The 23,793-nt window shown below is 55.1% G+C and overlaps 1 protein-coding gene across 1 annotated transcript in view; it reads right to left on the bottom strand.

Moving 5' to 3' along the window:
• Window positions 1-458: 458 nt before the first annotated feature.
• The window catches only part of KY (kyphoscoliosis peptidase), a 45,375-nt gene continuing 22,040 nt past the window's right edge, over window positions 459-23,793 (bottom strand). The window contains exons 6-11 of the mRNA XM_022582551.2: window positions 22,648-22,730; window positions 18,217-18,325; window positions 15,293-15,410; window positions 6,950-7,138; window positions 5,434-5,624; window positions 459-1,407 (exon numbers count right to left, since the gene is read on the bottom strand). Coding sequence (XP_022438259.1) covers window positions 512-1,407; window positions 5,434-5,624; window positions 6,950-7,138; window positions 15,293-15,410; window positions 18,217-18,325; window positions 22,648-22,730 — 1,586 coding nt within the window. The 3' untranslated portion in view covers window positions 459-511. The remainder of the gene's footprint in view (window positions 1,408-5,433; window positions 5,625-6,949; window positions 7,139-15,292; window positions 15,411-18,216; window positions 18,326-22,647; window positions 22,731-23,793) is intronic.

Here is a 23,793-nt window from a genome sequence, read left to right as displayed (position 1 = left end):
CCATACCTTCCTTCTCGGACCCTGGAACAACAAGTGGCATCGGGAATGCAGAAGGCGGTCAGGTCTGGGAAAAAGATGACAGTCCAGCCTCCCCTGGGGTCCAGGAGTTGGTGAGAAACACTGTGATGCTCCTTGAAAGAGGCTCTAGGATTCAGGATGACTCAACCTTGTAGAGTACGCCCTCTTCTCTCTCCCCATCATAGGAAAAGCTTTCGGCCCAGGCAGCATCCCTGCTTTCCCACACCAGCCAGATAACAACAACGACAGCATCAGCACGAGAAGGGGGAGTCTGGGCAGTGGTGTACAGTTTACAATACTTTAGATTTACATAGCACCTTTGTCTTCTAAAGGGCCTTTGCCTCTGTCCCCTTGGCCACCAGAACACAAACGTCACAGCTCCCGCGGCAGAGCAGCGAGACTGAGGCAGAGGCCTAGAAGGGATTCCATGCAGACTCAGGGGTGTCTGGGGCTCTCTGCACTGCCCAGAGCAGGGGTGGCGGGGCCCCAGCCCTCACTGGGCATTCACCTTGTATTTCAGGATGTAGGAGTAGAAGTTGTGGTTGGCATTCTCCAGCACCATGACGTAGACCTCCTGGCAGCCAGCTGTGTTGCAGCTGCCCTCCCAGTAGCCCTCGCGGTTCAGGGTCAGGGGCCACGTATCCTGCCCCTTCACCAGGGCTTTGGCGACACCGTGCAGCTTCAGTTTGAACGGGACGTTGTGGTTGGCGGGCAGCACGCCCGACAGGGGCTCCAGTAGCTCATTGTCCTGCCCCCAGTTGCCGAAGCTCTCGGGGAACACGGGCCAGTTCACCTTGCTGTTGGTGCAGCACAGGAGGTAATTGAAGACGAAGACGTAGTTGCCCGGTTCCTGCCTCTTCTTGACGAAGATCTTGAGCGCGAACTTGCCGGCGTGGGGCAACTGGACTTTCAGCTCCGTCCGCTTCTCCCGCTGCAGCTGGAAGATGTAGCGCCGCTGTGTCTCCTCGGTGATGGGGCCATCGTCCCCATGCAGCGATGCCAGGACGCTGATGCCCTCCTCCACGCTGAAGCTGACGGAGCAGCGCCCGTCGCTGGTGTAGATGACAGGCTCGGGGTGGGATGGCTTCGTGATGCCCATCTGCTCCGAGAACCAGCTGGGCCCCACGGGCTGGTGCAGCTCCGCAGGCAGCCGGACGTCGATATCTGCGTAGTGGCACTTGAGTGTGTACTCCAGCACCGAGCTGTAGATCTCTGAGTTGCCCTTGGCGAAGATCTGCAGCTTGTGGGTGCCCACGGTCGGAGGGTACACGTCCAGCTTCATCCCGTTCTTCCTGAGGCTCAGCAGCCCGTGCTCCTGCTTGCCGTTGAGCATGAACATGAACAGCGTTGGGGCGCAGCTCTCGATGGTGACTGTGACCTTCCCGTTCACTGTGGAGAGAGAGCCAGCGTCAGGTGAGAGGGGTCCGGCCTGTGCTGATGTGCTGGTAAATGTTTAACAACGGGATCTCTGGGAGGAAACCGCTGACATATAGTGTCTGCCCATTTCCGTGGTGTAAATACCTTCACCACGATAGTTTTTTTTTTTTTTTTTGCGGTACGCGGGCCTCTCACTGTTGTGGCCTCTCCCGTTGCGGAGCACAGGCTCCGGACGCACAGGCTCAGCGGCCATGGCTCACGGGCCCAGCCGCTCCGTGGCATGTGGGATCTTCCCGGACCGGGGCAGGAACCCATGTCCCCTGCAACGGCAGGTGGACTCTCAACCACTGCGCCACCAGGGAAGCCCAACCACGATAGTTTTAAGTCACCAGTGTGATCTCACTGAACATGATATAAGCCAGAAGCAGCACACCTCTGGAAGGGCTCCCCTACTCCCTCTAGGTGGTTCTCTTCGAGAGCTGCAAGCTGGGTGGTAGGGTGTCTCAAGAAAAAACTCTGCCCCCAGCTGTAGGTGCTGGCCTTGCCCATTTGATTCGTATCAGATGAGTGTTACACGGAGCCTTAACCTGATTCTAGGGCAGGGGAGAGGGCCGAGGGACAAGGAGGGCCCAAGACCCTGGTTGGAGAGCCTCCAAGCCTCAAGTCTTGCTTTCACACTGCTCCCTCCAGCATCTGGGCGTTACTTTATCACAGCTGTCATGTCAACACATCACCTTAAAAACGGGTTGGAATGGCTTCCCTCCTGGAGGCTGTGCTCAAGGGGCAGGGCTGCTTCCTTGCGTGTCCCCCACTCTCCCTGAGCCCCCCCTGCCACCCCAGGCCACATGTCTCTAATGGGGTCAGTGAGTGCAAGGGAGGGTCTTCTGCACCCACCTTCCCCGCTCCTTGCCTCTCCCCTTGCCCTCCAGTGCTGTCTTCCTCTGTCCTGGTCATTGCTGTCGGGGAGAGGGGCGGAGTTCTCCGGTTATTGCAGCCCACCAGCACACCCCTACCTGGCCCTCCCTGCTTCGCAGGGCCACAGGGAGGGGGAGGGCTTCTCTGAGAGCCTCGCCTTCCTCTCAGAAGCTGATCTCCTGCTCCTCCCAGCTACCTCCCCGGTCCCGTGCGTGGATGAGCGCAAAGGAAGGAGACAGACTAGCGTCTGATCCATGCTCCCTAGTAGCCTTTCCCCAATCGGGGGCCCAGTGCTCTTGCTGGGTAGGCAGAAAGCCATGCCCAGGCTCTAGGACAAGTGTCCCTGAGACTTCCTGTCTAATCAGCCACAAGGTCCCCGACTCCAGGGTGCTCAGCGACTGCATTCAGTGCTACCTCCTCCATCTGGAAGACTTTCCCTGCCTTCCCAGGTACTGCCAACTCCTCACCTACCTTACTCTCCCAAACACCTGCCCACTGCAGTTCCCCTCCACCCAGTCAGCTCTCTGAAGTCTGGCCTCCATTCCCATTCTCCAAGTGTTCAAGTGTTCTTGGATGATCTGCGCCACTGGCCATGCCCTCCTGGAAGTCCTCTCCTCGCCTTGTACCCACCACCCTCTCCAGCCTGGCCCTCTCTCCACCCTCTGACCACCACCTGATCCCTTCCCTTTCCCATACACTAATTGTGGCATTCTTTGTGCTTATGTGCTATTTTCTTTGTCTACACTCTTTCTCCACTGCCACCAGCCACCATGGGACCTGGTGACCTCCAAAGGAAAGTGACCAAGAACAGCAAACTTGTTATCAACCTCTCTCGGTGGAATCCCTTCTCTCCCCTCACTTCCTAATCTAAGCCAGCTCAGAGGGCAGAAGCTGTCTCAGCCCTCAGCTGCTCATGGACCCTGTCCTGCTCCATCCTGCACCACAGTTGGTTGTGTGGTCCCCGTAAAATTCACCTTTGAGGCATGGAGTACTCCCAGCATATCCACATGGCAGCCCAAGGGCTCCTGAAAATATCCACCCGGTCACTCCGGGGCTCACTTCACCATCAAACCAGAAGCCAGTGGAGAGGCCTGTCCCCTCCTGCCTTGCCTGAGTCAGGACCGTCTTCGGGCCCACACGGTATTCCCTCACATCCTCCCGGGGGACACCCCTTCACGTCCCAGGGCTCTCACACATGCTCTTCCCCATACCGTTGTCCCCCAAACCTGGATAAGACCTCAGTGTAACGTTCTGACTGCAAAGAAAGCTTTCCTGATGTCCTGGGGTGAGGCTGAGCTGCCTGGAAGCCTCTCTCCTGGCTCTGCATGTCCTCCAGGGAACTTAGCACCATACTAATGAATTGGTTATGTGTAACGTCCGTCTGTCCTCCCTGCGGGCGCCACAGGGAAGGGTCCGCCTGCCTCCTTTCCTGCCATGTCCCAGGCCTGGCCGGGGCGCCTGGCCCAGGGCGTTCTTGGCAAAGGTAAGTTGACTGGCTGGAAAGACTTGAAATCAAGGATTGGAGACACCTGGGGACAAAGCTGGAGCCTGTGACCACCTCTTCCTCTCACCCCTCCTTTGCCTCCTCTCACTCTCTCCTTCCTGCCTTTTGCCCACCTCAGTTTTCCTCTCAGCTTTCTTCCCATCCCCAATCTTAAGAAAACTAGCTCCAGCAAAGAAATGTTCTATAAATATGCTTCATGAATATGCAATCACATTTTGGGTTTACTATATATTAAGAAACCCAGTGTTTACATTTCTCTGTCTCTTGAAAAGGCAAACCCCTTGGGGGCACTGTTTTGACGCTGGTGTGACCTGGCCCATTCCTCCCTGTGGCCCCGTGGCCCGTGACAGCTGGAGCAGGGCTCCATCTGACATACATGTAGGAGCCGCACTCCTGAGACGGCAGCTTCACGCCGTTATCTTAGCAGCGGGAGCTGCCAGGTATTTGTAGTGTTAGAAAAAGTATTCCCGAGCTCAGCAGCCTAGTTAAGGAGACTGTTGTGAGGTGGAAGGGACAAGTCAGCTGGGACTAATGTGGGTGCCCCTATATTCCTGAGTGTGGGGTGGGGGTCCCCCGAAGACCCTCCCACAGACCCCGCTGTGCTCATACCACGTGAGCTCAGGCCTTCTCTCCTGGGAGCACACAGGCCCCTGGGGGCAGAGATGGGGCCCGTAGGCAGTCCTTGGAGGAAGTGTTGGGGTGCACTGATCCTGCTGGGCTGAGCCCTGACTGTGGCTCGGGCACCCCTGGGCCCAGCCCCCCCATAGGCCTTGTAGTTCCCAAACACACCCAGCTGGCTGCCCGTGGCCCCTGTGGGGAGGTGGGGAACAAAGGTCAGTCCAGGCCAGGCTTGGGGACGGCTCGGCTGGGGGTCCTGCACGCCCAGCCCTGGGGAAGTCGGCTGAAGAGGCTGGTCCTGCCTTTAGGAGGGAAGGAAACAGGGCAGCGGGCAGAACCAGCTGGCATCCAGGCGGCGAGGGGAGCTCTGAGAGGCCAGGCAGCGCCCCTGGAGCCCGGCCGTCGTCTGGGGTGCTTGAGCTCAGACCTTGGAGGCCTTGCTGTGTCCTTCCTGGAGCACGTCCTCCCATGTCCCGTGATGCCTGCTCTCCTCCAGCTCCCAGCACCCAGCTCGGTGGCTGCCTCCCTACTACAGCCCCCAGCGCTCTGTCCTGGGACGCGCCCGCCGCTCGCCCACCAGCTGCTTAAGCCTCTGACACACAGACCCTGGCTCAGCCGGGTCAACACACGCTCTCTGCCAGGAGTTTAGGAGCATCTGTCGGGCACCTGAGCTGGGAGGTGGGTGTAGCCAGGTCTGAGGCAGTCCTTTCCCTGCTGTGTGAGCTGAAAGAGACTCCCCCAGCTCGGGCCCACCAGCCCTGGTACCCCGACCCCGGGCTGAGGACGCGGCCCTCAGGCCAGGGAAACCTCGGACCCCCTACGCATCCCTGTCTTGGTTTATGCTGGTGGGAGGGGCTTCTGTCCCCGCAAATGTGACCTGAGGCTGCGTAATGCCCTGATGGCCTGACGGCCTGGGCTGCCTCTGTCTCCCCTGCACAGCCCTCATATACAGCGTCCAGTGAGCTGGGCCCTGGCAGGGCAGCCCCATGGGCCCGGGTTACCTGTTTTGATGATGGAGGTCTGCGGGTGGGCGCTCAGCATCCCCTTGTTGTAGAACTCACTCTTGTGATACATGTTATTCTCAAACTGCCTCAGAGATTGAGGAGGCTTGAGCAGCTGCCAGTTCTTGTTGTCCGGGAAATGGTCCTCGATGAACAGTGCAGGGTGGGTGAGGAAGTAGAATTCATTGTAGCTGGAGGGGGAAAGCAGGTCAGTAGTCATGTGGGGGGAGCAGGCCCCGGCTGTGCAGAGGGGCAGGGGGGCCCACAGGGGGACTTTGGGGCCTTCTTTGGGCTAACGTATCCTGGCGGGGGGGTGCCCAGCCACTACCCAGTGGGAAGAGGCACCATTTCCAACCCTAACGTGGGCGCTGCAGATGCCCCCTCAGTGGCTGCTTCCATAAATAGGAGGTGAGACAGGATCTGAGGCCCCTTTTAAGAGAAGGCCACCACCCAGGAGGGGCTGTGACCAGGCGGGGAATGGGCTGCCCCTGCTCTCAAAGCCAAAGAGATTTGAAGGGAGCAAAGCCGTGACCCACAGACCAGGTTCCAGTGGAGTGGAGGGAGGGCAGGGAGGGAAAGCCTGGTGCACCGGCTCCATCCACATGGTGACCTGATGTGAGTAGCTGTGCAGGTGGGAGGCCCTGATGTGGTCCCTGGGGCTGCCTAGACACGGCTCTCTGGTCAGTGATGCAGATCAGGAGAAGAACGGGGGACTCATCCGACATGGGCGAGCCTTCACTCGACCCCAGGTGAGCAGCGCCCAGAGCTGATGCAGCAAAGCAGGGGTGTGAGTGAACACGTCCTGCATGCACGGGCTCCGTGCACGCACTTGTAGCGGCGCTGCGTGCAGGACCGCCAGGATTTTAGCTGCACAAATGGGGCCGTGCTCTCATTTCTCTGGATGAAAAGGCATCTGAGCTGCTGACGGCCGTCAAGATCCAGCATGGATGTCAGGGCCTTAGCTTAAGGCCGGAGCCTCAGAAGACAGATGTGCTCCAGCCGTCGCTGTGGCCACAGGGAACCTGCACACCCCAGCACCCCTTCCCGCACACCAGACCCCCTTTCTCAGAGGTGGGATTCAGCTGCATTCAGCCCAGAGAGCAGGAGGAGGAAGCCCAGTGTCTGCGAGAAGCAGTAGGAGACAACTCTGGCAACTGTAACAAGGTCAGTGGCCAAAGGCCTGAGGGGAACCTACAGACACTTAGAGAAGCTTCTCAGCCCGGCCTTTCCTTGCACTTGGCCTGTGGGCAAACACTGTGCTTTTAGCGCTTGGATGGAGGGAGCGCTGGGGAGCCAGAGCGGGGATTTCGACAGTGGAGAGTGAGGTGACAGGAAGGCCTGGGCCCTTATCATTGGCCTGGAGCTAGCTCACTCCCTCCACCAGAGGAAGGGTGGGAGCGGCCAGCAGCACACGGAGGAGGCCCCCCAGCCCTCCTTCCCCTTCCATCCAGCCTTCTCCACCTGCTGCCTCCTCCATCTCCACCCACCAGGCACCCCGCAGAACCGAGGTACTTACAGGAAGGTGAATTTGGAGGTGGTGGAATCCACCAGGCCGCTGCCCCAGGTGCTGTCCACCAGGTGCCATCTCCCCTCCAGGAACACGGCGTTCCAGGCGTGGTCAAACTCTCCGGAGAAGCTCTGCCCCGGCTGGTAGCCAAAGCCCTTGGAGTAGCCAGGCACCGTCATGCACTGCACGCCAGCGATCCTGGGGCGGGACAGGGCTCTGAGAGGCGGCTCCTGCTGGGGCTGCGTCCAGCACCACAAGTCTGTCTGTCTGTGGCCCCAGGCCTTAGGCGCATTTGCTGTCTGGAAGTCCCTCCGGGCCTCTCCTCTTCCCTGCCTCTCGCCCAGTCACACACACACAGCCTTTTGTCTGCAGAGCCGGGGGACAGGGGGACACGGGGCTGGCTGGTCCCTCCGGCGCAGCCTGGCTGCAGTCCCCGCTGTCTGCTCCCCCTCCAGCCTCTACAGAGCACTTGGGAATGTCTCTCCTGAGGGCTCCGCCAGCAGCCACAGGAGGACAGTGGTGCAACCGTGAGGGGCACCTGGCGGACAAGGAAACCAGGGGCATGCCAATGCTCTCCACTCGACACACGTGGCTGGGGAGCTGGGTCGAGGTGCCACAGGTGGCGCATCAGGCAGGGTGCTGCACGCGAGGGTACGGAAGAAAGCTGAGCCCACCTCCGCCGCCACGTCCTGCCCGCGGACACCTGTGCGGGGACCCCTGGGGCAGGCCAGCTGGGGTCCCCATCTTGACCTGGGGAGGACTGGCCCACTGCCAGGGCCACCACAGTGCATTAAGGCCATTTGCCGACTGCTCGCCCTGGCCACGGTTTCAGAGTCCCCTGTAGCTGTTACTCTGGGAGTGAAAATGCTGAGCGGTCAGCCCGAGCTTTTATCAAGACCCTCTTGACAGTGTGTTCCCCCACTGCTCACAACCAAGCTGGCCTGGACGGTGGGGTGATGGGCGCAGGTCACCTCTGGGGACCAAATGGCAAGCTCTAATCTGGGCGCTTGTAGCTGAAACACTGAGGCCCAGACCTGGGCTGTGGGCAGCACCGCACGGCCACAGCAAGCACCCCGAGAGTCTTGCCATGGCCAGCTGGTCCTCTCCTGCAGCAGCCCTGCTCCCACATCGCAGCTCTTCTGGTGCAGGGGACCCCCGGTGCCAGCCCCTCTGGGGCCTCTGTGTGAGCTAGAACAAGGTGCTCCTTCTTCAGGACACTTTCCCTTTCACTGTGGAAGGCTGGTGTAATCAACGCCCAAACCCGTGATGTCCAGGATGTTCGTGATGGCCCATCGGACGGGGCTCAGCACGAGCTGCCCGCTCACTCTGCCCTCCCCTTGCACGAACCGGGGCTGTGCTCCGGGCGTAGGCCCGGCGTGAATCAGGGAAGCGGCCTCGGGCAGCTGGGGTCCCTCCGGGAGCAGGTCTGCAGCCTCAGTTGCTCTGAACAAGAGGCCATGGAGCCTCAGGCTAATGGGGTGAAATGGCCATGCACACAGGATAGGAATGGGGAAATTTTCCGTATAAAAACGACCATTTAATTAACAATTAGTAGAATATTGGATTAAATACGACTTATCTCTATTTACATATCATTTGTTGAGAGACCTACTGAGGCAAAATATGGAGCCTGCAAATTACCAGATTCCACCTTGCCATGGGGGCCGCTCACGTGCCCACGCGGCCTGAGCTCCCCTCTCCTGCCGGGGGCAAGCCTGCTCTGCTGAGGCTCCTTATGGGCTGGGAAGTTTTGCAGCCCCCCACCCTTCTGCCTGCCAAAAGGACGTCCAGGCCTCCCAGGCTGCCTAAGAAATCCCATGCGAACAGACCAGCTGGGCCCGTGGGGAGGATTTTGGGACCCCTTGGGGGGTGGGAGCAGAGAACGAGAGAAACTAGATTCCCATGGATGTCAGGATTCTGCTGGTAAAAGCCAACACGGACTCCCTGGAGCAGAAGGGCCGCCCAGAGGCTCGAGGCCTGGGAGGGGTGGGCCCAGGACCCCAGGGGAGGGAAGTGCAGCAGGCATGCCTGGAGATCCCCCTCCTCATTTAGCTGCAATGGGATGAGGCCCAGGGGCTTCTCAGCCTGTGTGATCTGAGTGAGTTTATAGTCTTAGAGGAAACAGCTGGTAGAGGGGAGAGGCAAGGGTCTCATGCCAGGCCAGAGGGCTGGGACTGAGGTACGTGGGAGGTATGGGGGCACCTTCCATAGGAGGTAGGGCTCCGTATACTCAGAGAGTGGACGAGGAGAAGGAATGTTGTGAAAAACATTTAACGAGGTAGGAGATGTTCCTGACACGCTGTTAACTGACAAGAGCCTATAAAACCCCACCATCAGCACAAGGTGTGTGTGTGTGTGTGTGTGTGTGTGTGTGTGCGCGCGCGCATGCATGGAAAACAAGAGATGGGGGAGGGCAGAGTGAGAGAGACAGTACAAAAGTCATCTGGTCTCTTAGTGATGGGATTATGGGTGATTTTAATTTTCTTCTTTAAGCTTCTCTTTATTTTTAAAATTTTCAATAACGATTATGCGTTACTTTTCGAATTGGAAAAGAATCCATAAATTCTACTTGAAAATGACACTCTTAGTGAGTTATTTTCCTTTCTTGCCCAGAACGTCGGTGCATATGAATTTCTAGGAAGATGTGGAGGAGTGTGGAGTACTGGGACACCAGTGTTTACACAAGGGGCTGCTTTGCAGGAAGGGAGGGGAGCTGCGGGGCCTTGGGAGGGTGTCTGCTCCGCTCTGAGTGAAGTCAAGGGGTGGAGGAGAGGTGCTGAGCGCCCTTGCGGCCTCCAGGTGCTGTGAGAAAGATGGGGCTGGTGTTGATGTGGGCAGATGGCTGGCTCGAGCTCTGCCGGAGTGTCCTCCTGGGAGAAGCCGTGTCCCCGGGCAGAGGTATCCTCCCACCACGGGTGTGAAGTGGAGGTCAGAGCTGAGCACCAAGTAGGGGAATAAGTGTGAACACCCCGCCCCAAGCCTGGAAAGGGCCGGAGGGGGGAGAAGCGAGTGGCCAGCTGTCCTCCCAGAGGGCTCGGGGCTGGAGGCAGCGGTGACTTGGCTGAGCCGGGAGGGCGGGGCTCACCCCAGTGTGACCTTGCCAGGCTTACTGTGGGCAACACAGAAGGTTGGCATTAAATGATCTCTAGGGGTTGATTCTCTTCTGAGGAGAAGCTGGGAGGGCCGGGGGGAATGCCTAGGGCAGAGTAAAGATGAAAAAACCCCCTCAGCTGTAAGCTTCTGCCATGCTTGACTATGACATGAGGATATTTTATTACCTGGCAGCAATGTGCTAGATGAATTGGACAAAGAAGTCATAATGTAAAGCATTATTGTTAATAATCCATAACCCTCATGCGAGGGTGTGGACCTAGTAATTCTAGCTGCTGGTTGCTAGACAGATGACCCACCACCATCTCAGGTCATCAAAAGATCACCAACGGTATACACTGCAAAGCACTGTACCAGGCGCAGGCACCAGGGGATAATATCACATATATCATTTCAAAATGTAATAAATAGTATAACATAATAAGTTGTAATATTCTAAACATAAAGGTCACTGGCCACCCTAGATGTGCTCATAATCGGAAGGGGGCAGGTATGTGAACCGTCACGAAAATGCTAGTGATAAGCACGGCCCTTTCAGGGAACCCAAAGGAGCAGGAATTTGCTGGAAAGCTCGGGGAGAGCACTGAATAAGCGCAGAGGACGAGAAACGTTTCCGCCTCTCAAAGAACCCCAACCAGCCATCCTAGAGCCCCAAATATCAGCCAGGGAGATGTGTCTAATAACCTCAGGCTGCAGAATCTTGGTTTTTATTTTTGACAGTTTTGAAAATCCCAACACCAGTGGTTTTACTGAGGAGGTGACGGATCCAGACTGTGACTCATTTTAAACAGAGACGATCCGGGCCTCGGCAGCAGGGTGGCTGAGCGGCCTGGGGTGGGCGGTGTACCCTGCACATATCAGCCCCTGACCATAGTGGGCTTCCTCACCTCTGACCACTTCTCCCAGGATGTCTGAGCCACACAGAAAAAACCAGGGAGGGTGGGAAGGCTATAGGAGAGGCAGTGAGGCATGTTCTTTTTTCCCATCTTGATGAAAACATTGTGATTTCTAATAATAAAATTAGGAAGCATGGTTTCGTTAACGTTAAGCCCAAGGGCCAGTTTAACTGGGCAAATGTGTGAATTAGAATTTTTAGGGCCTTGCTGTTCCTGAAATGGTCCTCAAGAAGGTCGTAGAAAACAAATTTATGGTTACCAAAGGGAAGGTGGGGGAGGGATAAATTGGGAGTTTGGGATTAAAATATACACTCTACTATATATAAAACAGATAACCAACAAGGTCCTACTGTACAGCACAGGGAACTATACTCAATATCTTGAAATAACCAATAATGGAAGAGAATGTAAAAGAATATATATATATATGTATGTATAACTGAATCACTTTGCTGTACACCTGAAACTAACCCAACATTTCAAATCAATGTTTTTCAATAAAAACTAAAAAAGGTATATTATATAAATCCAAAAAAAGGTAAATTCTAAACTGGCAAAAAAATTGTGATTTCTATACTACAGCAGGACATGAATAACCATGATTTATGTTTCACAATTTATGTAGTTGATTTCTTGTAAATTTGATGGTGTCTTCATATTTCTGCTATATGGTCGGTCCCCTTACCCTTTTCTTATACCACCACCCTTACAGCAAGGTCAGTAACTGTAATCACGGTAATAATTTTCACTCCAAAGCCCTGTTTAGAGCTTTTTGAGGTTGACTTCAGCGGCCTCCTCTCTGACAAGTGAGGAGTTGGCAGTTCAGAGAGGGAGGCTGACTTGCCTGGGGACACTCAGTAGTCCAGGGGCCAAAGCAGCGCCAGGACTCATTTTTCCTGATGCACAGTTCAGTAGGCTCTGTAATTGCACCAGCCCTTTTGTACACTGAGATTTGTTTTACTCTATAAACTTCTGGGTGGTATACAGAGTGAAATTAAAGGCTGGTTTGCTATAGTGATGTAATTCATCTTCGTGAGCACTCTCCTTTGGTGTATCTATAAGGATGGGAGAGTTTAGATGCTCCTTTCAGAGGTCGTATATGGTGGTGAGGATAATTTAAGGTTATTTAATGTATCCAGCCTTCTGGGCCTTTGGAACCAAGTGATGCTCTGGGATGATCTGGGGCACGATGCCACGCAGCAGCACGCCACTGTGACAGCTGAAGGATGCATGGAAAACGCACTGACATCTGATTGGTGACAACGAGTCTCCTCAGCACCAAAGTCTCAAACTGGTAATAAGCTCCTGGCCTTATCAGAAGTCCCTGGAAAATCTGCTAGCTGGTGGTGCCAGCGTGGTGATAACGGGGAGAAATTGCACTGGAGGCTGACTTAGTGGCAGAATTCTGGGGAATTAAGCTTGACCCTTGCAAGGAAATGAAGCAAAATTCATGAAGGCTGTCGGGGAACTGAGGCAAAAGGAGAGACATCAATGCTGGACGAGAGAAAGTCAGAAAGAAACTGGTCCAGCAGTTACAAGCAACAGTGCTAACAAAAAAGATGTATTGGTTACTTGGGAAAGACGATGAAGAAATGAATGACATTGCAAAAATATCTGAATTCCCCACCAAATTACTTTATTATATCAGTCTTTAATGAGTCCACCGCAGGGAGGTGGAATGGACTGGCAGAAGTAATGACAGCCGTGTGGATACAACTCTTGCTAAGAGGCCACCTTGACAACTAAGCAGGGGTAAACCAGCAAGTGTGGATTACACGTCTTCAGTTATTAAGGAGTCCGGTAATGAATTTACCAAACCTTCAGCAGTTATTTTAAAGGGAAGGGGACTTAGGAAAGATGCATGGACGAGGTTACCGAACTTTAAAGCCAAAGTTAAAGGAATTCAGTGAACTGTGAGCTATTGTTAAATGTCCCAGGCAATGCAGAGTATTTCACACGATAACTGCCAGGTTGGAACCTAGCGTTAAATGATGCAAAACGTTGGGATATGTTTTACTGATCAGCTTCAGGCCAGAATACGGCCGTTGTTAAGCATCTGGACCAGGCCAAAAGAGCTGACAGTTCCACTCAAGGCCAATGTCAATTTTCTGAGCCTATGTGAGTCTATGTGGGTCTGTAGGAAAGTTCTACAGAGCAAAGACACTCCAGTACTGTGGGAAGACAGGGAGGATTAAAAAAAACAACAATCCCCAAGTCAGGTTAGCAAACTCCAAACTGCATGTTCTCATTTAGTCCTGCAGTCCTGCCAGTAGGCAATAAAGTCCCCAGTGTACAGATAATAAAACTGAGGCTCCCAGAGGCTTAGTGCCTTCCAAAAGGAACAAAACTAATAAGTGGTACATTAAGGACTGGAAATGAAGGACTGGTAAACTAACTGAGGCCTGGAAGTCTTTCTGCTATAAATCTGATACTCCTTCCATACCATGCTAAGAAGGCTTCTACTGGATAAAGAAGGATATATTCTATGACTTAAAACCCTGAGTGTTTTCAAATTTGCAAATTGAGATGAAAATGCTGAAAGGTGCTAGGCACAAATAGAGCTGAACACAGAGGGAGGGCTATTCCATTATTTAAAAAGAGAAGAAGGTCCATTTCATACAAGTCTGCTAGGAATATCCTGTCATTTCCTGTCATTGAGGGCCTACTGTGTGTAGGATTCTGAGATGTATATTCACAGGGAAAGCAGAAAGGGTGGGGGGAGACATATGAAGACATAGAACACCTATAAGACCTATAAGAAGAAATGAGCACAGGCAAAGCCTACATGATAGAACAAAGTCCAGAAAGGAATATGACAAAATGTCAAGTGTCATCTCTAAGTGGTAGGATTCAGGTAACTTAATTTTCTTCTATTTGCTTCTATGCACTTTATAAATCTATAGTTAAGTTTTATTTTTAATTTACAAAACTGAGTTAAAGAAAAGCCTAAGCAAGACCTGAGCTGGCGTACAGGTGTGCTGACAGCACCCCGGGAGGGGGAGGGGGGCCATCCTGCAGCGGGGTCCAAAGAGCATTAGGGAGAGGAGAGCAGAAAGGGCCTGAGGAGCTGGAAGTGGGGGGAGCGGTGGAGGCGGCAAAGCCGGGAGGGAGATGAGGCTGCAGTTGGGAGGACATTATGAGGCAGCGTAAACCTTTAGTCTGGTTCAGGAACCCAGGGCCTGGGAGCCTGGGCAGGGGGCCGGTGAGGACTCCGGTTTCTGGAGAGGCCCAAAGGCATGTGGGGTGCCTGGGTCTGGGGTGGGGTGGGAATGCAGGGGTTGGGAGATGGGCTGCACCTCTGCACCCTGACCTGCCGTGGGCCCCTCTAAGAGCAGACGGTGAGCAGGAGGGGTGGAGAAACATGTCTGTGCTTGCTGGGCGCGGGAGGCTGGACAGCTGGGGGTCAGGCAGGGACTGGGATGCGTGTCCCTCAGGCGCAGGACATCCTGTGGCCGCTGTACAGCACCGACACATCACGCCTGCCCGCCCGTGGACTCTTAAGTGTCCGTTGCTACTCTTGGTTTGATGAATTGCCCCCTGCAGTCCTGGCTGGCTGATGTCTGGGTGCCTGAGAAGACCGGCTCCCAGAGGGCTGCAGGGGCAGTGGGCACAGTCTGTCTACACCCCTGGGGATGGGCTTTTCAGTGGTCCCCAGGGCTGGCTGACTGTTTCCTGGGGAACACGGCAGACCTCAGAGAGCAGGCACAGGAAGCTGTGCGGGTCGGCGGGGCTCCCCCAGCCTTGAGTCTGTCTCCAGGTCACCTAGAACCCGCAGTGAGGTCTCCAAACACAAATGAGAGCAGCCACTCGCGTGCTCTCACCCACCTGGGCAACCTGGCCAGGTGCTCGCTCCCGGAGCAATGGAAACGGAGCCCAAAGGCTCCAAGAGACAAGCTGCTTCCTAGTTATTCAGCTTTTCCAACTGACAAATCTTTTCGAGGGTGGAGCTTTTGTTTGCCCCAAGAGGGCCCCTGTGCCAGCCCTGAGGACAGCCTTTCACAGTCCTCTTGGCGCCCGCAGTCACTGTCCTTGTGTTCCCAGATCTGCCATTCTTCTAACCTTCAGCTGCACAGAGATGGGAGAAGGTGGAAGAAGGGCCTTTTATAATCAAATTATCTCTGTGCATTCATCTGCCATTATGTTAATGTATCCCGAAGCCCGACAGATGGTACAAAGTCAATTACGCTGGTGTTAAAAAGGGAGAAATTGACCTTTTCAGGACTCACTTGGATTCAGAGCAGAGTTTGCAAACTCGGGTTTCAGGCCTGGCACGTGGGTGAAGGCGCAGGGCGCTTGGCAGGGGGAGGGGCTGGGTCAGGGTGGTCAGCCCGGGACGCCTCTGTACCTGCACATTCTCTCAAAGAGCCCAGCGTAGCCATCACAGTTGGTCTTCTGAGTCTGCAGGATGGTGGTGGGTTTGAAGGCCTGGCGGTCCTTCTCCTGGGCAGCCTCGATGTCATACTCTGGAGGGCAGAGGAGGAGCCCGTGAGGAACCAGGTCCCTGGAGATGACCCGGCTGGTGCAGAGGAGAGAGGGTTCCACCACCTGTGGCACTGCCCCTGCCCTCCACTGTACTTCCAGCATCACTTGGGCTGGCCTCCCTCAGGCTGGGGAGAAACCGCTGTGGACTGAAGGGAACAGGGCCCCAGTCCAGGTGCTATCTGGCAAATGTCCCCTCTGTGTGGGTGAGGGCAGGAAGAGCAAGGCATTGGCTGAGGGGCCACTGGCTCCTTAGGCCTCGTAGGAGCGGCTGGGAGGGGAGGGACAAAGACAGCACTGGGCTGGGGTTTGCCTGCGTGTCCCCCCCACAACGCAGGTCTGCAGGCGGGGCCAGTGAGGCTGCTCACCCATCCCTGCGGCAGCCCCCAAGGCCAAAGCCTCACACTGACCTGCAGGGGGCGAACTGAGCTACTATCAAAACTTGTCCCAAATAGAGAAGACAGACTGTCACTTCAGTAACAGTAGAGCTTAAGGCATGGGGGAGGCCCTGAGGCTGAATCCCTGTGGCCTCTGAGGGCACAAAGGAGGTGTGTGTGGGGGGGTGGTGGTGGTGGTAGGGGGTGGTGTGTGTGTGTGGGGGTCGTGGGGGGTGGTGTGTGTGTGTGTGTGTGTGTGTGTGTGGGGTGGGGTGGTGTGTGTGTCTGCGTGTGTGTGTGCATGCGTGCATGTGTGTCTGTGTGTGTGGGGGTGGTGGTGTGGTGTGTGTGTGTGGGGGGCTGTGTGCGCGTGAGTGTGGGGTGTGTGCGCGTGTGTGCACGTCTGTGTATGTGTGCGCGTGTGTGTGGGTGTGTGTGCACGCCTGTGTGGTGTGTGTGCGTGCGTGTGTGTGGTGTGGTGTGTGTGTGTCTGTGTGTGGTTGTGGGTGGGTGTGCGTGTTTTTGGTGTGTGTGTGTTTGTGCGCATGTGTGTGTGCGTGTGTGGGGGGTGGGGTGGGGTGTGTGTGTGTGGATGTATGTGTGTGTACGCGTGTGTGTGTGGGTTGTGTGTGATGTGTGTGTGTGGTTGTGGGTGGGTGTGCGTGTTTTTGGTGTGTGTGTGTGTGCGCATACGTCTGTGAGGTGGGGTGGACTGTGTGTGTAGTTGTGGGTGTGTGTGTGTTTGTGCGCATGTGTCTGTGGGGTGGGCTGTGTGTGTGTGGTGTGTGTGTGGTTGTGGGTGTGTGTGTGTGTTCTTGGTGTGTGTGCGTGTGCGTCTGTGGGGTGGGGTGGGCTGTGTGTGGTGTGTGTGTGTGCGTGCATATGTGTGTTTGGGGTGGGGTGGTTTGTGTGTGTGTGCATGTGTGTGGCGTGTGTGTGTGTGGTTGTGGGGCGGTGTGGGTGTTTTTGGGGTGTGTGTGTGTGTGTGTGCATGTGTGGGCTGGGGTGGGCTGTGTGTGTGTGGGGATGTGTGTGTGTGTACATGTGTGTTTGCGTGTGTGTGGTGTGTGTGGGGATGTGTGTGTGTGTGCGTGCATGTGGGGTGGGGTGGTTTGTGTGTGTGTGCATGCGTGGGTGTGCGGGTGTGTGTGGGTGTGCAGGTGTGTGTGGGTGTGCGGGTGTGTATATGTGGGTGTGTGCGTGTCTTTGGGGTATGCATGTGTGGGGTTTGTGTGTGTGTGTGGTGTGGTGTGTGTGTGGATGTATGTGTGTGTGTGTGCATGCATGTGTGCATGTGGGGTGGGTTGGTTTGTGTGTGTGTGTGTGGTGTGTGCGCGTGTGTTGTGTGTGCATGTGTGCGTGCATGTTTGGGGTGTGTGTGTGGGGTTTGTGTGTGTGCGTGTGTGTGGTGTGGTGTGTGTGTGTGTATGTATGTGTGTGTGTGTGTGAGTGCATGTGTGCGTGTGGGGTGGGGTGGTTTGTGTGTGTTTGTGTGTGTGTGCATGTGTGTGTGTGGGGCGGGGCAGCAAACAAAGTCCTGACGGATGTTCTGTTTCCCATCCTGTCCCCTTAAAGCCCAGGCTGAGTGCCGGGGTTGGAGTTGGAGGAGTGGCTCCTCAGGTCTTATGGCAGATGCCCTACCTGTGTTAGGAGAGTTCATCCTCTAAGCTGCATCCCTAACTGCGGCTCTGGGAGGACAAAGAGAAAGCCCAGTGGAAACAGGTCAGGGAAGCCCTGCTGGTCTCTATGTCACAGGGAAGTCACTAGAAGTCCATCCCACCAGCCAGCTCCTCCATGGACTGCAGGGTGCAGCATCCAGCTTCCCCTTAGCAGCCACCTGTGGGCTTGGCTTGAGCTGGTCAGACTCTCAAGGCTGTCCCATGCAGAGCTGTGGGCAGCTGCGCAGGCCCAGGTCCCCTGGGGTGGCTCTGAGAACCTGGAGACTGGGCTGAGAGCAGCGGCCGAGGCCCCCACTGTGGGAGCAAGGAGCCGGGAGAGGGGTGTCCACTCTTCCTGGCACGGGTGTTTTGAGAAACCTCTGGTGTTGCAGTAACTTTTCAAATAGCTATGGCTCATCCCCAGCCTCCTACTTCTTGGAGATGACCTTCTGCCCTGGGTTCTCATCTCTGTGGAGCAGGTCACCCAGGAAGGCAGGACTGAGGGAAGGCTGCCGCTGGGTGAGGGGCCTCAGCTCTGGTTGTGGGCAGAGGGCCACATGGGATCCTCGCCCATGCACCCTTCATGGAGACTGCTAGCACACAGTGAGTTAACCTTGGTTATTGAACCCAGCCATCTGAGAGCCCCTCTCCTCCACCTTCCCTCTTCCTCCACACACATGGGTGATGGAGTCAAGCCCAGAGATGTTCCTCTGGGAACAGGGTCCCAGGGCCAGTGGCCCCACCGGCAGGCCTACCTATGTGGTGGCAGATCCAGATCCAGATGGCGCGGACCCTCTCCAGGTCACTGTGGGCCTCCTGGACCAGGTCGCTCACCAGCGCGTCCAGGCCACTCTTGACTGTCACCTGGGAAGTGGGAGGAGTGTGCTACGTCAGGGCCCAGACAAGGGCTGTGGGGAGCCCAGTGCCTTGCCACCTGCAGCCAGCACTGCCCTTCCTCCGGGAAGAGAAGGAGGAGAGGCCCAGAGACTCAAAGCCTGGACTTAGGGCAAACTTGATGCGGGCTGGACACGGTGGGCAGTGCTGACCAGCTGAACCACCGGCCCTAGAGCCATCACATCTTCTCTCTGCAGCTCCTGGGGCCAGTCAAGTGGCCATCCGGGCGCTGTAGCAGCCCCTAGTCATGGTCAACACTACCCGAAGCAATTGACAGATTTAGCACAATCCCTATAAAAGTCCAACAGCCTTTTTTTGCAAAAATGAAAAAACCAGTCCTCAAATTCGTATGGAATTCTAAGGGGCCTGGAATAGCCAAAACCATTTTGAAAAAAGATGAACAAAGTTGGAGGACACAGATTTCTGGATTTCAAACTTACTTAAAGTTACCGTAATCACAACAGTGTGATATCGACATAAGGGGTATATAGACTAATGAAACAGAATTGAGTCTAGAAATAAACTCATACGTCTATGGCTAACTGACTGTTGACCAGGGTGTCGGTCCATTCAATGGGGAAAGAATGGTCTCTTCAATAGATGGTACCTGACAACTGGATATCCATATGCAAAAGAAGGAAGTCGGACCCCTATATCATACCATATATAAAAATTAACTCAAAAATAATCAATGACCTAAATATAAGAACTTAAACCATAAAACTCTTAGAAGAAAACACAGGGGTAAATCGCGGTGACCTTGGATTTGGCAATGGATTCTTAGATATGATACCAAAAGCACAGGATATAAAAGAAAAAATAGATTAATTTGGCTTCATAACAATAAAAATCTTCTGTGCATCAAAGGACAATATTAAGAAAGTGAAAAGATAATTTATAGAATGGAAGAGGGGCTTCCCTGGTGGCGCAGTGGTTGAGAGTCCACCTGCCGATGCAGGGGACACAGGTTCGTGGCCCGGTCCGGGAGGATCCCACATGCCGCGGAGCGGCTGGGCCCGTGAGCCGTGGCCGCTGGGCCTGCGCGTCCAGAGCCTGTGCTCTGCAGAGGGAGGGGCCACAACAGTGAGAGGCCCGCGTACCGCAAAAAAAAAAAAAAAGATTTAGAATGGAAGAAAATATTTGCAAATCATATACCTGATAAGGGTTTAATATCCAGAATATATAAAGAACCCTTATAATTCAACAACAAAATGACAACCCAATTTTAAAATGGGCCAAGGACTTGAATACACATTTCTCCAAAAATATATAAAAGGCCAATAGACACATGAAAAGATGCTCAGTGTCATTAGTCACTAGGGAAACGCAAATCAAAACCACAGTGAGATACTACTTCATACCCACTAGGATGGCTATAGTAAAAAAAAAAAAAAAAAGGCAATCATAAAAAAATTGGCAAAAATTTGAAGAAATTAGAACCCTTGTACATTGCTGGTGGGAATGTAAAATGGTAGAGCTGCTGTGGGAAACAATTTGTCAGTTCCTCAAAAACTTCAACATGGAATTACCATATGATCCAGCAATTCCACTCCTAGGTATATATACAAAAAGAACTGCAGACAGATACTCAGATACCTGTTCACCAATGTTCATGGGGCAATATTCACAATAGTCAAAAGGTAGAAACAATGCAAGTGCCCATCACAGATGAATGGATAAACAAAATGTGGTATATCCATGCAATGAAATATTACTCATCCATTAAAAGGAATGAAGTTCTCAGACATGTTACAACATGGATGAACCTTGAAAACACAATGCTAAGTGAAACAAGTCAGACACAAAAAGACACAGTGCATGATTCTTACTTATATGAAATATCTAGACTAGACAAATTCATAGAGACAGTAAATAAATTAGAGGTTACCAGGGGCTGGGAGGAGGGAGAATGGGGAGTTATTGCTTAACGGGTACAAAGTTTCTGCTTGGGGTGATTTTGGAAGTAGACAGTGGTGATGGTTGTACAACACTGGGAATGTAATTGATGTCACTGAATTGTACACTTAAAAACGATTCCAATGGCAAATTATATGGCATATGTTTTACCATAATATGTAAAAAAAGAGCAAGTTAGGTTTTCTGCATGGATCCTCAGGAGAAAACAGGGCTGGGGTTGCTGGAAAGGCAGCCCTGGCCATGCTCACTCTTTCTAGAGAAGTAGGGGCACCTGTGCGCTTACCTCTGCAATGGTTGCCCGCGCCTCCGTCAGCTCCCACCCTAGGTCCTCCTGACCTAGGAGGTTCCGTCGCTCACACGGGAGCTCCAGGACCCACCCTCTGAGCACAGGGAGACCGCCAGGCCCCTCCGCGTGTCCCCTTGCCCAGCTGCTCCAACACCACAGTCCTGTCTTTGTCCCTCTCCCAGGGCCTAGAAGCACACGTTGCAGGCCCGCATTACAACCTGGCTGACTCCTGACTTAATTCCCAGCTTCGGTTCTATGGTTTCTGGCCCTTTGGTCCCCACTCACTGCTCTCTGAGGCTGTCCAGCAGCCTGTCCATCCCTTCTGGCAGCCATGACAACATATCCCACCCTGCACAGACTCTGGACGCCCCCCTTCCCTTCCCTCACTCTCGCAGATGACCAGGCCTCAGACTCAACAAGGCCCAGGCAAGACTTCCTTACCAACGAGCCCTCCTCCTCCGCTGGGCTCTCTGCTGGCCTCGGAGCCAGGCCGCCTGCCTTGGCAAAGCTGCCCTTCCTTCCTCAGGCGCTGCCCTCGCTCCGCTGTGTCCTCACCTCCTCCTCCCGGCCCTGGCGGCCCCAGCCTCTCCTGTCTGCCGTGTCTCTTCAAAATGCCCCCCAGTCTCTCTCTCAGGACTGCCCACATCTAGTCTCCCTTCCTTGCCGGGCTCCTGTGGGGTCTTCCCTCCACTCCCTCCCCCTTCAACCCCCATTTGCCCTTCAGCCTGCCGGAGCCTGGCCGAGGCCTTCAGCCTCCTCTGAGCTGCCCCCCTGGAAGTACGAAGGGCCTCAGTGCTGAGCAGTGGAAGGGAGCCTGTCTAGCCTCGCCTGGCCAGAGTGAACCATGACCGCACCTTCTAGAACACTGACCCTTCCTGGTCTCGCCCGGCATCAGGTGGCTCCTGGCCCTGCCTTCGCCAAGATGGCATCCTCCCTATGGCTTTAGCTCTTAGCTGAATCTGATGGCTCCCAAAGCAGGGTTTCCGGCCCAGACCTCTCCAGGCTAGATACAGCTCCGGGCTCAGCTATCCAGCTGCCCAGGGTTATCCACCTCCACAGGCACTAGAGCCCACTGCACCCCACAAAAACCATCACCCCCGACACATGCTCCAGCTCCCTCACTCCGCGCGCCAAGAAGCTACCCTGCCTGCCCTCCACCACTCAGCGCAGTGACTGGGCAAGCCCTGCCCCACCTTTACCTCGCTGCACACACACTGGGGAGGGGTCCTTCCCCTCTGCTTCCAGCTCCTCTCCGTTCTCAGTGTCTCCGCTTCATCCAGGGATGCCTCCTCCTGCCAGGACAGCTGGACACCCCCTACTGATGTCCCCGCCTTGAATCAGACTCCCTGATCCGAGCTCCTATCATCACTCATCAGTTCAGCAAACAAGGTTCCTGAGTATCCACTATGTGCCAACCCCAGGGTGGTTTTTCTAGGACTGTAGACGATCTCCCGGCTTATCGGCCTAGGATTGCTCACTCTGACCTTAGCGACGGGTCCAGCTCCTTAGCTGCTCCAATCAGACTCTCTGTGGTATGGCTCCTGCCTGGCTCCCAGGACCCCAGTGTGTCCCTAGGGCATCAGCTCTTGTAGCTGCCCCTCCCCACACCTGCCCCAGATGTGCCCAGGCCCAGAGGTGTGGGAGCTCAGCCGCCCACGTGTTCAGGGGTGAGGACTGCTGTGGTCATGTGGGTGCTGGCCATCTGCATCTGTGGTCCTCCCCCCATCCTCACGCCCCTTCCTTCATGGGCTGGGGCTGGCAGGGCTCAGCAGCAGCAGTGCCCCAGTGGGCAGGGGAGGACAGGACAGGGCTGGCCGGAGGTGCCTGCCAACAGGGCGGCGCGGGGTGTGTAGCATGGGGCGAAAGCATCAGGACGGTGGGTGGGGTGGGAGGGTGAAATGGCCTCTGTCCGGGGCCCTTCTGTCCCCCTCCCACATACTGTGGAAAGGCACTCCTCCGTACTATCCACCCAAGGGACTCAGGATACACTCAGGAGGGGTCTGGGGAGAGCCCTTGCTGCTCTGGTTTGGGAAACTCCAAGCCGCCTTGTGGGGGTGACCATCGCAGGCAGAGGGCCCGGCTCTCCTACCTGTGAGGCATAGGTGTCCAGTTTCTCAAACTGCCGCAGGTCCAGGGGCATGGATTTCAGGCTGGAGCGATCCCAGGGGTAGGCTGGAAATACAAGGAGGTTGGTCAGGGTCTGAGACCGGCCAACGGGACTGCCTGGCCCAGGGCTCCCTGTCTTTTTGAGGAGCTGTGACGGCCTGACCTTCAACATGATTCCCGGACTGAAACACTGCTCTCAAGAGCTAGATCTCTTAGAAGGGTTCCTCAGTCCAACTGGTTTGGGAACCATGGTAACTCCTCTAGTCCTCTGGGAGACCCACAGGGATAGTAAGCAGACCCCAGAAGCCAGCAGTAAAAGAAGTGATTGATTGCACCTCAGTGAATTCAGCAGCCCCAGACGGACTGATGACAGAATCCCTCCTCCCCACCCCACAGTTTCCTGCAGATTCCCTGCTAGCTTTTCCAGGAATGAATGCTCTGTGGGAAGCACCCAGGCAGCGCTGCTTGCCACTGATGTCCTGGCCACGGTGCCCAGGGTGGTCTGAAGGGCACCCGGGTGTGGGAGAGGGCAAGATGGTCCTGGGCCACCTGGACCTCTGTAGGGTGAGGTGCGTTTGGCACCCAGACAGGCTTCTTCCCTTGCCCATGGTCATCTGGAGACTGACCGCTTGCACCCCAAGAAAGTTAAGAGTTCTGGCAACAGATGCCCAAAGTACAGTGGCGGGGGGGTCCTGAGGGAAGCTGGGCCTCAGAATCACTCTTCTACGCACAGCCTTTCTCAGAGGAAGCCAGGACACAGGACAGCCCCAGGCAGCTGCTGCAGGGTTGACTGACCAGTGGTCAGACCAACCCATGGATGGATGGGCAGCAAACCCCTGTCCTAGCCCGGAGAAGAGCCTGGGCTCTGGCTGGGTCTTTCTTATTCAAGGCCCTCTGAGCCAGGCTGACCAACATCAGGCAAGCTGGATAGGAGGACAGGGCGGGGGTGAGAGGCGGATGGGGCCAAAGGGGCCCTGGTCCCCTGACTCCAGTGGGTCAACTCTCAGCCTGCTCTGTCAGGAACCTCTGGGTGCTGGGTGAGCCAGGGGTGCTGGTGGGACCCCAGGACATGACAGCAAGCCTGGGAAGAGCAGAGTAACATGGGACAGTGCCTGGTGGGGCTGCACAA

The sequence above is a fragment of the Delphinapterus leucas genome, chromosome 4 (assembly GCF_059928025.1).
Source record: "Delphinapterus leucas isolate spDelLeu-1000000601 "Yukka" chromosome 4, BTC_Dleu_Yukka2, whole genome shotgun sequence".
NCBI lineage: Eukaryota > Metazoa > Chordata > Mammalia > Artiodactyla > Monodontidae > Delphinapterus > Delphinapterus leucas.
This window is presented reverse-complemented; position numbering and strand designations above follow the sequence as displayed.